Consider the following 14,462-nt stretch of genomic DNA (forward strand, 5'->3'; position numbering starts at 1 on the left):
GATGTGTGGGTATGTTTCCAGCTGTGACTAACAGGTGATGTGTTATTCTCTTTTAATATTAGTAATATTTTAAAAGCGTAAGCATATTAAAGTAGTGTTTCTAATGGGCAGCACTTTAGACCAGACGTTGCGCTGCTGAACAGAAAACAACTTTATTGAGTGGATCCAAACGGTCAGTAAATGTTTTCTATATTACAATGTCTTTATGTTTGAGCACTGCCAGCAGTGTGCTCACTGTTTGGATCACATTCTGTTGGGGTTCTTTTGATCTGTTGTTGCAGTGGACATTAATATTCTACTGAAGAAGCCACCATGCTTTCACTCACCCACAACCTGCTAATATCTTTATTAGGTCTACAGTAACTGTGAAGGTGAAGCTAAGTGAACACAGTACAGTGTGTTTCATGCTCTGTGAGTTTGCATTATTGACTGTATTTGTTACATTGCTTTTATAGAGTGGCAACAATGTAGTTTCATTTCTGTATAATCATTTTGAGTTTATTTTCTGTGTTTGCTAACTGCTGCTAATTATTAACTTATTAATATAATGCTAATGGAGTTTAATGTGTTATTATGCCTTCCCTCTGTACTTCTACATCTGGACACTACACTACGAGAAGGCAGCACACTGTTATAACATGATACAAAGTCATGTGGTGTTCATCCTCCGCTTCACTCCACATAGCCTATTGTAAGTGCTTATAATAACCTCTAACTTTAACACACCATTCTGTACCATTAATTACATTACTGTGCCAGAACACCCAATCCCACTAGCATGCTCTGTCAGTGGACAATGAGAGACAATTTAGAGTCCTTGGCAGTGAGCTCCTGCTGTGGGGGAGACTGCTCCCTGGAAGCATTCAGGCTGGCGAATGCTCTTAGACCGTGATCCTGCTGTTCATGTGGGGCTCTCTTGGTAAATGGTTAGTGGAATGCATTTACATAGCGCTTCTCTAGTCGACCACTCAACACATTTTACAACAGCGGCTGCTTGCAGGCACAGCTTCTGAAAGGTGTTCACGATTCACATCTGAAGATACCACCCAAAATAATGAATTACTGTGGTTCAAAAGAGGTAAAGGTCCAAAAGACATACGGAAGAAGAAAAAGAATCATAAGCAAAATAAAGACTGAAGATAACAATTCTTGCAGCAATCACACAATTACTGTCAAATTATTGAACTTCACTAAAACTTCTGAAATAAAGTTAATATTAATATTATAATTATTGTTACTATTATATGTACACAGTACAGACCTTTGACAGAGAAAGTTTCTCATGATAAACTCTGCTGACCCGTTGACATTCATCAACATTGGAAGACAGACAGACCAAGAGCTGCACTTCCAGAGTAGAGAGATGCAGCGAGCGGCACGTCAACTTAATTGATTCCTGTTCCCACAATCCACTCTCATGGTGTTTTTTTTCTACTTTTTAGTCCGTTCTTCCTCTCATCAAGTTTGTAACCATTGTCATTCACTCTGACATCAGGGGGTGACAATTTGACTAAGAACATTCAGAGTTTTAGTCATCTAAAAATGGACTAAAAATAAGAAGGATGAGGTTGAGTAAATATGACTAAAACTTACTTTTGATCTCAGGACTAAGACTAGGACTAAATCTGAAAACAGACAAAATTCACACTGATTTGGGGTTATTTAAATAAAATCTACTTGAATAATGTTGAATTATTATTGTGAAAATATGTCAAGAGAAATACCTGTTCTCCTCATAATGCTTATTAATAACAGAAGAGGCTTGAACTCCAATGGCCATGTGAAGGGTTTCTTTATTACAGGAAAAGTCCCTTTTTTATTCCACAAAGACTGATATTTCTGTTTATGGATATTAGTATACGAGCAATGACAACAAAAACAATTCCAATGTGATCATTTTAAATGAGATAAAGTGTGTAAATGCTGAATACTCTAAATACTTGAGAAAGATAAAACATAATTATTGAAGTTCTTTAAAATAAACATCCAACATTGAGGAAAACTACAAAATAAAAACAACATATAAAGATGGCAATGTTTGTGTTACACTTAAAATGATTTCAAGATGAATTAAACAACAGATACAGCCCAAAGGTTAACAAACACACAAAATAGAATGTCATTCTTGTTTTAGTTCAACTTCTCAAAAGGTTTTCCCTTTTTTTCCACCTTAAGACTCATTCCTATCTCTCAGTCATGTTACACAAATTCCTATTTTGTTATATTGTTGTATACATCTTAATTAACATATCTAAACTCAACATCCTACACATTTCTTTGTTCATGAAGCTTTAAACAAATGTAATAAAAATCTTTAATGAAAATATAATACTTAAAAACTTACTACTACATCTTTGAATGAATAAAAATATCCTTTTAAGCATGCAGTTTAGAACAGTTTCATGTCATGTCATTTCAGGGGCTTGACTGGGCTGGCACACAGGGCACTGACTTATGCACTTACATAAACACTTCAACTTCATCATCTTGTAAAATAAAAAATGCATCTTTTCATTAAACCAAAATATATACAGTGAACGGCCCTATCTAGTGCCAGCATTTGGGTTGTCCCTTCTGGGCTACTGTAGAAACATGGCGTTTAACTATGGCAGACTCCATGGAAGGCGACGAAAAACAGATCATAAACTCTTATTTCTTTAGAGCAGTTAAAATCTCTGGTCTTCTGATACTTTGAGTAGAGTTCAGATGTTTCTGGGTCTCTGCAGATTTTACATTTAATCCAGACTTTCAATAGCTTCTTGTTTGCTGTGCTTTCTCCATTCACTGGGAATTTCTCCTCTGCCATGGAATTTTAAGTTATAGTGGTCTTCAAGCTGCTTTTGAAATCGACACACAAACCATTTCCAGTATGCCAGCTTAGACTCATCAGGAGTAATCTGCCACGTAGCATACTTCCCTCCAGCCTTTTGATACTGTTTAAATGGAACAGTCTCATCTGAATCATGATGGGGACGGAAAGATCTATTACTTGCAACTAATGTTGTGCAGAAATTAATGACCAGTTCATCTGTGTTTCTAATGTGCCATCCTTTTATCCCAGAGGGGCGATGGAAAGGGACACTGTGTTTGTCAGGACTGTGATCTTCCAGGGTGTTGGTACAAACAGCTGCACAGAATGGACACGTTTCCCAGCAGCGATCGCGCAGCTCATCAATGAGGATTTGATCAGGCTGCAGCCTGAATTCCTCCATCTTATCCAGTGAGAGGTTGCTCATCTCTTTCATGATGGATTCAAGGCCTCTCTCAGTCTCTTCTTTCAGAAAGTCAAAATTGTTTACGTCACTGAAGTTTTGACAACAAATGGTGTCAAATGTTAGCTTAGCTTTTAGCACACTGGAAAATTCCTCCACCCACATGTTTATGTCTCCTCTCTGGGTTTTGACTTTATTTGTTGCAGTAAATAAAGCCAGACTCACCAGCTTTTTGATGTCTTCAACATTTTTCTGGAGTATTTGATGTGCTTTATGTTTGTTCTCTGTGAAGATGTATTTCTTTACTTCTTCTTTTATAAAAGTCTCTACTTGCTTCCTTGGGTGTTTGATGTAGGTGATAAAACCATCAAAGTCCTCTTTCTCTGCCAGTGACCTCAACACGTGTTTGTCCAGGTTCAACCTGTTCCCACTGAATGCTGGGAAATTGCACTTCATCTCTCCAGCGAGATCAATGGCAGTCTGGTTACAAACAGCCTCAACAGTGGAGCTCTTCACTTTTTCACAGATCAGTTCTCCGAGAACGACAGCAGACGAGTTTCCTTTGCAGAAGCTTCGGAAAATGTTGTAATATTGTGATTTCTTGCTTTCTAGATAAGTGAGTGCATCGTTGTTCATTCGGAATTTCCTGTGGGACTCTGAGAGCCAACTCCATGCTCTGTCAAATACATACAGTATGAGATCAACTGTAAACTCCTTCTTCAGAGCATATTTCCTCTTTGATTCAAATTCTGTCACTTTTGCTTTGACATTTTTGGCCACTTCTTGCAAGTAAGTTGGACTGTAGCCTCTTGTAGCTACAGGTTTGCTCTTGAGTGCATCAAGGGACTGTTTTTCAGCATCTTCAATGAGGGATCTGATCAGTTCCTGGTCTTCATGCTGAAAATACCCCTTAAAGTGATTTTCTATTTTTGTTGTTGTTTTTGAAACAAATTCAACAACACTGGTGACAGCAGTAGAAAATATTCCCTGCCCTTTTGTGTCCTTTTCCTTCTTATTATTTTGAAAGTGTTGGCCTGTATTTAACCTATCTCGGTGCTTGCTGAGAGATACATAGTGACTGTAATCTCCAAACTCTGATATTTTTTTGTATCTGCCACTGTGTTTGGATTCAGCTATCAGAGCCCATTCAAAACCAAGTTCCAAAGGGATAACTGACTGATCTTCACAGCTGATGTCCTTAATAGGTTTTGTGTCTGCTGTCAGTTCACTAACCCATCCTCTCCAAACAGAGTCAAACTGCTTTTTAAGTTCCTCTTCATCTTTTGCCTTGTCTTTTAACTGATGAGCGAGCTCTTTACTCTTTTGTAGCAGCTTGGTCTCAAACTCTGTCTTCCTGTCATTAAGCTTTTTACAAGCATTCTTCTGCTGGATAACTTCATCCAGTTTTCTTTTAACTCCTCTCACTTGCTCATCATGAAACTCCTTGATTTTAGTTTCAAATCGGCCTCGCCACTGAACCAGCATTTCTTTTTCTTTGTTATCTTCAAAGTAAGTTGTCATATCTTTTTTGATCTGTTCGTATGTTTTTTTCATTTGTTCATGAAGAAAACTGACCTCAACCCTGTCAAGTGTTCCATTTTCTATTTGGGTATAAAGCTCGTTCTCAATGGTCAACATGTTGCTCCTAAGGGCCCAGGTCCAGTTTCCATACTGGACCTCAAGTTCTCTGTACACTGCAATTTCAAGTGTGTTTTTGAAACTGAAAACAAAGTTTTCGTTCAACAGGGCATTCCACAGGTCCCGAATTTTACTTTTGAACTCTGAGAGAGTCATCCAAGCAGACTGTGAAGCTTTAGAGAGGATGATGTTCTTCAGCTCTAGGACACTCTCACTATAACCTGGATTTGGAGGAGCCATAGGTGGACTTCCCTCCCATAGTTGGGCAAAGTATTTCACATCTTTTTGTACATCAAATGCAATAACATCACTGAAGCACTCAGCTTCACAAACCTCCTCTTTGGCTGCTAGTTGGGTCATCTTGTCCAGTTTTTCTTGCAGGCGTCTCTTTCCATCCATGTTTTTCTCTGCAGCTGCAATATCTGTAACATTCTGGTGAACAAACACACAACTTGGAGAAAGTTTAACTTTGTTCATCCTCATGAACGCCTGAACAACAATCTGCAGAACATCTTGCATCTCAGCTGGATTCTCTCCAAAGATGTTGATCAATGTCATGTTCCCAATACCAGCAACGAATGTTGCCAGTTCATTGTCGTGGTGAAGAACGTCATCACTTGCCAACTCAAGAGCACGCAGTCCTTCAGTGTCCACCACTAGAACGTAGTCAAACTCATAGTCTTTCTTGATCTCCTCTGACACTTTGACCAGCTGCATGAAGGCACCCTTGGTGCACCGGCCAGCACTCACTGCAAACTGTAACCCAAACATTGCATTGAGCATTGTTGATTTTCCACTGCTTTGTACACCCAAAACTGACAAAACAAAAACTCTCTTGTTGCCCAGTTTCTTTATGACTTTGTCTAAAAGACTGGAGATCCATATTAAAGGCACATGACCTGCATCACCATCCATCAGCTCCATTGGGTATCCTGATATCATCAGCTCTGCAGCCAGCTCAGGATATTTAGACCAGTCAGTCTGTCCTCTCTTTGGTTGTTCCTGTAGAGATGCATGAGCTTCATAGATCTGTCCCATTTCTCTGAAGATGTGCTCCAAGCCAAATGTTGCTGACTGTAGTTTGGTTGATATTTGTTCGAGCTCAGTTTGCTTGTTTTTTAGCTGATCAGATTTGTCATGCTTTTTCTTCAAAGCCACAACCTCAGACCACTTTTCATCATAGCTTTGGAGAATTAAAGAGAGATCGTTTGTGGAGAGGGCATCTATTAAGATCTGAGTCCATTTCAGGAAATACTCTTTTTCTGTTGATGTCAAAGATGAGAGGCTTTCAATGAACAACTTCACTGGCTCACTACAGGAAGCCTTGCATTGTTTCTGTCTTATTGTCATCAGTTCCTGTTGCTTTTTGCATTTCTCTTTCTCAATGTCTCCTTTGAGGTGATACAGTTCTTTGTTTGTTCTGCACCACTTGTGCCACAGTTGGCCTTGACATGGGAGAAATTTATCTTTGATTTTTGAAACATCCATCCCCCGAAGCAGATTTACTATATCCATGGCAGCAGACTTCCCTTTTTGGCAGGCTGTGTCATCTTCATCCACTCTGATTCCAGAGACCTCAGCCATGGTTTCAAGCTGGAAGGATTCACGTGGTCCAGACAAAATGTTTCCAATGATTCCTTTCAGTTCTTCAGAAACTTCTGACTGGCTTCTGTCGTTTAGACCCACTTTGTATTTTCCCTTTTTCATCTGAACTGCAGCACAATCATTATTAGCAATGAGACAGATGAGGGGCTTTGGAGACTTGAGAAGGGCTGAGATAACTGTTGTATTTTTGTCACCTTTTTCCAGAGTTGGTACCAGAACAACATTGACTGAAGATTTTTCAGTCAGTATGTCACGCTGCTTTTCCCTCAACAGAGCATCACCATGAAGATTACAGAAGGCAATGCAGTCAGTGAAGGCATCATTGGGTCTTCCAGCAGGGCAGTACCAAGCAATCTCTGCCACTCCTTCCATCAAATGGCGAGACTTGGTGCTACCTGGGCAGTTTCTGTGGAAGAAGGTGCTGTGACGCTCGTTGATCAAAGTGTTCATCAGCTGAGATTTAGACAGAGGTAGTGAGCCCAGACGGAAAAATGACACCATGGGTGTCTGAGCTTTGCAGATGGGCATACTCTTCATGATGACAGTGTTTGGATCATCTCTGATTTGAGTTATCTTCCATGTTTTTCTTATTTGTCTGAATGTCCACAGAGGGCAATCAATATCCATTGTGACTGGGTCAGGAACAAGTAAAGGTAAGGCGTACTGACAGTGTGATAACTTTGTAATCATGTTCTGCTTAACAAAGCTGTCTGAGCAGTGAAATACTGCCATTTGAACATCCATTGGATGCACACAAGTTTGTTTTGTATGATCATAGTTTACAGTGGTGTCAAAAAAAGCATCTAAATCACTTTCTTCTGTCTCAACAGTGTCAGAGTCTGGAACCGACTGTGACTGGCTCACCTCAGGACTGTCTTGTCTGACAGGAATATATCTGGCTCTGTAGTCTAACATCATCAACCTCTGAAGAAAAGTATGAGCTAGATCTTTCTCATATGTGTCATTGTCCTGATTCACAGGTGGACCTATGTTAAGGAAATCTGCTGGTGTCAGCTTCTGTTGATGTTTGTCTTGAAGGTGAAGTCTGCCAAGCAATGTTTCACTTTCTCTTTGATATTGTTTCTTCCTGTTGGTCTCTTCAGAAATCTTCACTGACTGCTGTAAGCAAACATGTACTGTATGTAAAATATGACAACAACATACAATGGGATATAAAGTGAATGGTCCTAAAGATCTTGTGAAGTTCGGAGTGTTTTACCTTATCCTCTTTTCCACTCATACCCATTTCTAAGGGACCTGCAGTAAAATAATGAACTTAATTATAAGAGGGTAAAGAAAATGTGCAATATAACCAATATTATATATATATATGAATTTTGACTATTTAACATTATTTTACTATTAAATAATTAATTCAATTATTACTTTTGTCCTTTGTTGTAGATTGGTTACACTTGATTTCTGCTGTTGTGTTGTCATCAGCAGGTTCATTCCTTGGATCACACTATGAAAACAAATGATTTAATTTAACATTTAGTTCACCAGGTTATAAGCATTGAGAACATGAAGAACAACACAGAACAACACAGAGTAAAAATATAAACAAGGAAGAGCAACCAGCACAAAATTGAGTACAAGCAGTTTGCATTTTAGATAGAAGAAAGTAAACAGTGTTTTCAACTCATCCATGTGTCCAACCAGGAGCTCCATGGAATCAAAGTCTGTCCAAATTTAAACTAAAAGGCAAATAGCTCCAATTTCCAGCTGAATTTGTTATTGCTAAAATTTGACACAGAGAAAAAGTAGGGAGCACTAAAGATGTACTCCAACCCAATACGGGGTCATCCCTATGTTCCCCGGGTCCTATGTTTCCTGCTAAGGTTAGGTTGAGGGTTAGGGTTAGGGTTCCCTGGTCCCATACAAAGCGGGGAACATAGAACCCGGGGAACATAGGACCTGGGAAACATAGGTACGCTCCCCCTAATGCATGTTATTTGAGCTGGAAACAAAATTCTATGCATGTACTGTGATCAAACACATCAATGCTGGTCTTAATATTGACATTCTTGCCAAATTTATCAGAATCAGCATTTTGTGTCTTGAAAATAGCTCAATGGCCCTCTGCTGTTTTAAATCACCCTGAACCTTGTAAGGCTAATGCAGACCTTTTGGGACTCCCTTACATCATTACATTTATATAAAAAAGTGTAAATGCGCTCTAACCAGAGGAGGGCAACCCAACTCCCCCAGCCTCTGTGCTCATTTTCAAATGTACACCTATCGAGATGCATCATTCACAGGAGTTTATGCTAGTATTTTTCCACTTTGGTGCAGTGGTTCGGACTTATGCTTTCAGCTACAACACAGAAACTTGTACAAATAGTCATGAATATGCTTCTAGTGACTGTAAAAGTTCCAGCGGTGTGACAGCAGTTGCTCATTTGCTCTGACTAACAGCTCGCTGCTACACTGCTGTGGACAATCTGTCAATCACTCCTGTCTATGCCTAGGCCACGCCCCCTAAAGTCACCCTCCTTTGCAGGTCTCTGATGCATTTCTTAAATTCACTGAGAGGAAGCGAGCTAGCAGGACTGAAGGGTCTAGTTACACTTAAAAAACAAGCTTCTGTATGACAATGACAACTGAGGACCAGAAGATCTCACCTTTGCTTCTGTTTTAGTTGCACTCTCCTCGTCTACTGCAGGGTAATGTAACAACAAGCAGATTGCAGGATCAAACAAAAAATAGGGTTTTGTCAGTTAACTATTCCAGATGAAGAATTATTTGCAAAAGTCTGTGTATTCAAACAGTTCATTGTTCATTCAAGATGATAATGTGTTTTGTGTATTTTAATTATTCAGAAGTATTTCTCACGTTCTCTGGTCTCCGTTGAAACAGCCTGAGATGTTGGACTAGCCTCCTTCACTGCATCACTCTCCTCCATGGACCGCTCAGTCACATTACTGCTGCTTTCATTGTTGACCTCTTTAACTTCAGCCTCTCCTGTTGAAGGGTGTAGAAGCCAATAATGGAATAACTGCCAATAACATCATGGTGACCCCTGAATCTCAGCCCTTTCTCTAAGCGCACGCAGACACACACACGCACGCACGCACACACACACACACACACACACACACACACACACACACACACACACACACACACACACACACACACTTCTTTTCTTTATAGGGAGTTGTTTTGTGTTAAGATTGAACTCATTTACGTTTAAATAAAGAGTTTAATACTACAAATCTTTCTGTTTCCTTTCTTTCTTTAAACACCTGGTTTATTATTAATTGCTGCGCCTCTGTTCCCCCAGACCTCTCAACTGAGGTCATAACAGCCACATTCACCCATTCACCCACATTCATGCAGTAAATGACAAATGCCATCAAAAAACTAAAAAACAAACAAGCTCTTCTTTCCATGAAAGATATAATCATTCATCAAATGTATTTAAATAATATCTGGTCAGTTTTTGGGGCAGCTATTTGAAAGAGGCAAGTGTGACACTTTATAGCCAATAAATAAAACTTATTTTGATGATTATTTTAACCCAGCAATAATATAATTTATAACATTATTTGCCAGTTATTATATTATTGACATTTATTACATTAAGAACAAAACAATTATGAACTTATTGGCAGTTATTACAATAACAGTAGTTATTCTATGATTGACTGCTACAAGGGTTAAAGACAACCAATATCAGAGATTAGTTTAAATAGTTTCCTATTTTATTGATACTTTTGAATTTAAAATATAATCGTACTGTGAACATTTATGTGAGTGTACAATGAAAAATGTCCTAAAAATCTTACCTTTCTCATTGGTTGCAGATGGGATTACAGACTTGATTTCAGACTCTCCTCCTGCTCTTGTGCTCCCCTTCAGTTCATCTATTGCAGAGTAATGTGACAAGAATCACATTGTAAGAGAGGAGGAAAACTTAATAAGAATTATTTGTGAAAAAGATGTGTGTATTCAAAAAGCTAACTCTTCCACAAGATGTATCTCCTCTCCACCAAACAGAGATAGAGTTCAGTCCATCCCTGAATTCTTTCATTACAATATTACCTTTCTCTTTGGTTTCAGATGGTACAGACTTGATTTCTGACTCTCCTCCTGTGTTCTCATAATCATTCTCTGAATGTTCAACATCTCCATGTTCATTTACTGGATCACCCTGAGAAAACAAATTAATTAATTTCACATTTAGTTCACCAGGTTAGAACCACTTAGACTGAAAACATGAGTAATAAGTAGTTCTTTACTTGAGTATTTATTGACAACTTTTTACTTCTACTTTATCAATTATTAAACTGATCAATCAAGATCAATATCACACAGTGATTCACATATTCATTCAAAAAACAAAAAAAAAACTAAAACAACAGTTCCAATCTTCAGCTTGGGTGACAGATTTATTCAGGCTTGAGACTTCAAATCTGACCAGAAAATACAGGTAGTTTTAGAAAAGAAATGCTGCTCTATGATGACGATCACTAAAGGTTAAAATAAACATCTTACCTGTAGGTTGATCTCAGCTGCATCCTCCTCCATCTCTTCAACTGCAGGATAAAGTAAGAAAAAGCAGATTGTACAATTGGATTAGTTAGACTGCTCATTTTCTGTGATAAATTCCTCGGTTTTCTGGAGGTGAATTTACCAGGGTTAGAAGGGACATAATATCATCTTGGTCAGCCAGAAACAATGAAACTTTACAGTTATTCTGACTTTGCTTCGGCACAAATGTCTAATGAAAATCACAATTCTCAAAACATTGTGTACAAGTCTCAAATCTATAGTTATGTTCATGCAACAGTTAAATGCAGTCCGTGTTGCTCTCATACACAAGTCCACTGTTTAATTGTACCATATGTTGTTATGAACGGGTTGTAATGTAACTTTAAAAATGTGACCGTCTCTTGTTGGTTGCCAGTGGACTGATTCTACACATGCGTTCCTAGGATGCGGGGCCACTTTTCTGCAAAAATCCAAAGGATGTGAAGTTTATGTGCACCCCCAGGTTCTTTCTCTCTCTGCATCTGTCAACCATAGACATACATAATAAAGCTACCTTGTAATTGACAGGTCACTCTCAGTGAGTCAGTCTAGCTCAACACACCAAACTCAGATCAAACTGTCAAACTAGGCAGTGCTGATCAAATATGAAGCAAGAGTCTCTTCCAGCGTTGAATATTTATCGCTTAAAATTTTTTAAGAAATGTATTTTAGTGTACTGTTCTGTAATATCTGTAATACGAGACTGTGTGTGACCAGGTGAACCACCATTGTTTCCTGCTATGGACAAGTCAGATGAATTCAACAATGAATTTGCTATGAAGCTCTTTAAAGCTTAGAGCTTTTACTATTATATGAACTATTATTCAAGTTACATCCACATTATCTTGTGTACCAGCAGTGTTGGTGTGAATGTGAAACATTAAAAGCTCACCTGCTTGATTTTGCTGAAACGCTGAGGAATCCATCCTTTCTTCTTCCTGCTCTTTATTTTCACACATCAGTCCACTGTAGCAGTGGGGATCGTTTTCAGAGACCATGACATCTATTTTTTCCAACAGAGCTATTATCTCTTTTTCATCATTCAAACTTCTTGTACATGTTTGGAATCTGTTTTCAACAAAACTGCTGTTGGCTTTCAGGTCTGTCAATGCACCTTCACATTTTTCATCCGACTCATGAGTCACAGCTGTCATTAAATAAGAAAGTGATCCTTTCCCAAAAGCTTTCTCTAACCACTGCACTCCTGAACTGTAATGGCTGGTATGCAGACCATTTGCTAACAGTAAGACAAAGGCATGAATTCCCTGATTTAATGGGAATTCCTCAATGTTTTGAAGACCAAGCATGTTGATGACAGAGATGTGCCGGCCGCATAAATCATACAGTTTGGTTGAAAACTGTTTCACATTTGCTTGCTCGCCGTGGTCAAGTAAGATGTTTTTTGATCCGGTCTCAATGGAATTTGTGTCACCAATTAACACGATTGTGAGTTCAGGCATCCCTGTAACAGAGAGTAACATCGATATGTTAAACTGCAGTAATCACTGAAACAACACTGTCAAAGGTAGACAGACAGCACTCTGTCAATGCACTGACAAAATAAAAGTAAATAATCTAATTCTGTTAAAACTCCACTGAAATATAATCTATAAAATCAATGTGACTGTACAATCAGTTCTTGGTTAATGTTACCTTTCTCACTGGTTGTGGATGGTACAGACTTCATTTCAGACTCTCCTCCTGTGCTTTCATCATTCTTCTCTGAGTGTTGAGCTTCACCTGGTTCATTCACTGGATCAAACTGAGAGAACAGGTGATTTTATTTTTTAACACCTCCAGGTTAGACTCACTGAGAGTACATTGTGTTTTTTTATTTTATTATTTCAAAAAAATTTTTTTGCTCGTTTATTGACTTTTAATCGATAGCAACAGCTTAAGATAGACAGGAAAGGGGGGTAGAGAGAGGGGATAACACGCAGCAAAGGGCAGCAGGTCGGACTCGAACCCTGGGCCGTTGCAGCAAGCAACCCAAAACCAAGGAATCGGCATCAAGATGAATATATACTGAAGATGAACAGTGTTGCACTAATACAATAGCATGTAAAGCAAGAGCAAGGTAAAGCAATACAACAGAATAAAATAAAAGCAAAGAAAACTTTGGTCCTCCAATGTCAAACCAGGAGGTTCATGAATGTACAGGTTTCCACTTCTATGAACATTTTCATCACTTAAACTTTGGGAAGGATTCTCTATTGCAAAACTCTCACACAACTTTAGAAATTGGAAAACTGTTAAAGAACAAAAGAAAAGCAGCTATAGATAGAAGATAATAATGACTAATGTAAATGAAAGGATATTTACCTTGGCTGCACTCTCCTCCATCTTATCTACTGCCATGTAAGAAAAAGAAAAAACATACAGGATCAGCATAAATCAACATATTTGGTTAGTTAACTCTTCTAGTTTATGAAATATCATTTTCAAAATGTTAAAAGACCTTTGTCATTTGGTGTCACAGATTCAGTTTCAGACTCTCCTCCTCCTCCTCCTCCTCCTCCTCCAGCTGCTGTGTTGTCATTGTCTCTTGCCTCCATCTTTTCTGCTCTTCATCTGTAGAGGGTTGTAAGACAAAGTCATTCATACAATACAACAATCACTGCAAATTCACATTAATATTCAAGCTGACTGATCAAATGAATTATTTAAATAAAATAAATAAAAGTAGCGCAGTTACACATTTTGTCATCCTGATGTTCTTACTGCTGCTGAAACGTCGCAAATATTGCAACGTCATGCATCAACACTAAATGTGCACTTTATTTGTGGCCCGTCAGCATAAAATGTAGGGGAAGATTTGCGGTGTAATTTCTCTTAAATACAATTCTATGATGAAGGTTTGGAGTTCAGGCGGACGCGGCGTCTGAGATGCAGACATCACTGCACCAAAGGTCCCAGGGCGCAATGGCACATCACACATTAGAAGCTGAAGCCATGGAAAATGGGCACACAGATAGTTTTGGAAGAGACCGAGGAGTTGACTTTATTCTCGACATTTTGACTTTATTCTCAAAATGCGAAATAAAAAAATCGTTGTTCTTTCATTTCTTTTTCTTATGTCTGGCTCTAATAATCCGTCGTAGATGAGAATCTTCATGCTTCCTATATTTATTCACATTCTCTACTTAGTCTGTACACAAAAAATCTATAGAATTGTTACATAAACTCACCTTTTGTCATGCGTTTCCTTTGCTGCTTTGGTCTGTGTAGATCTTGCAGTCTTGTCAGAACTCCTTCCCGTCCCCACCCATACACAGCCTTAATATAGAGAGAGACCCCCTAACACCCCCCCACAGCTGCTCTCTGATGGGATGTGATAGGTTGAAGCAAAGGGAAAAGTGAAAGTAGCCTATGCCTAACTCCTGATTTACCCGAAACCATGTGACTTAAAGGAAAATGATGTTTAGGTTTTGATATTGATAAATATGCATGATAGATAGATAGATAGATAGA

General features: G+C 38.6%; 1 protein-coding gene across 1 annotated transcript; it reads right to left on the reverse strand.

The window, feature by feature from the left end:
* Positions 1-1,773: 1,773 nt before the first annotated feature.
* LOC127356968 (interferon-induced very large GTPase 1-like) lies at positions 1,774-14,262 on the reverse strand. Its single transcript, XM_051389070.1, has 13 exons — positions 14,180-14,262; positions 13,450-13,562; positions 13,314-13,342; positions 12,645-12,753; positions 11,884-12,453; positions 10,956-10,996; positions 10,503-10,611; positions 10,247-10,324; positions 9,291-9,419; positions 9,080-9,114; positions 7,842-7,920; positions 7,675-7,712; positions 1,774-7,574 (listed from the first exon to the last, which is right to left on the reverse strand). The coding sequence occupies exons 2-13, from the start codon at positions 13,544-13,546 to the stop codon at positions 2,736-2,738; spliced, it is 6,153 nt and encodes a 2,050-aa protein (XP_051245030.1). The 5' UTR covers positions 13,547-13,562; positions 14,180-14,262; the 3' UTR covers positions 1,774-2,735.
* Positions 14,263-14,462: the final 200 nt, after the last annotated feature.

The sequence above is a fragment of the Dicentrarchus labrax genome, unplaced genomic scaffold (genome assembly GCF_905237075.1).
Source record: "Dicentrarchus labrax unplaced genomic scaffold, dlabrax2021, whole genome shotgun sequence".
Classification (NCBI taxonomy): domain Eukaryota; kingdom Metazoa; phylum Chordata; class Actinopteri; family Moronidae; genus Dicentrarchus; species Dicentrarchus labrax.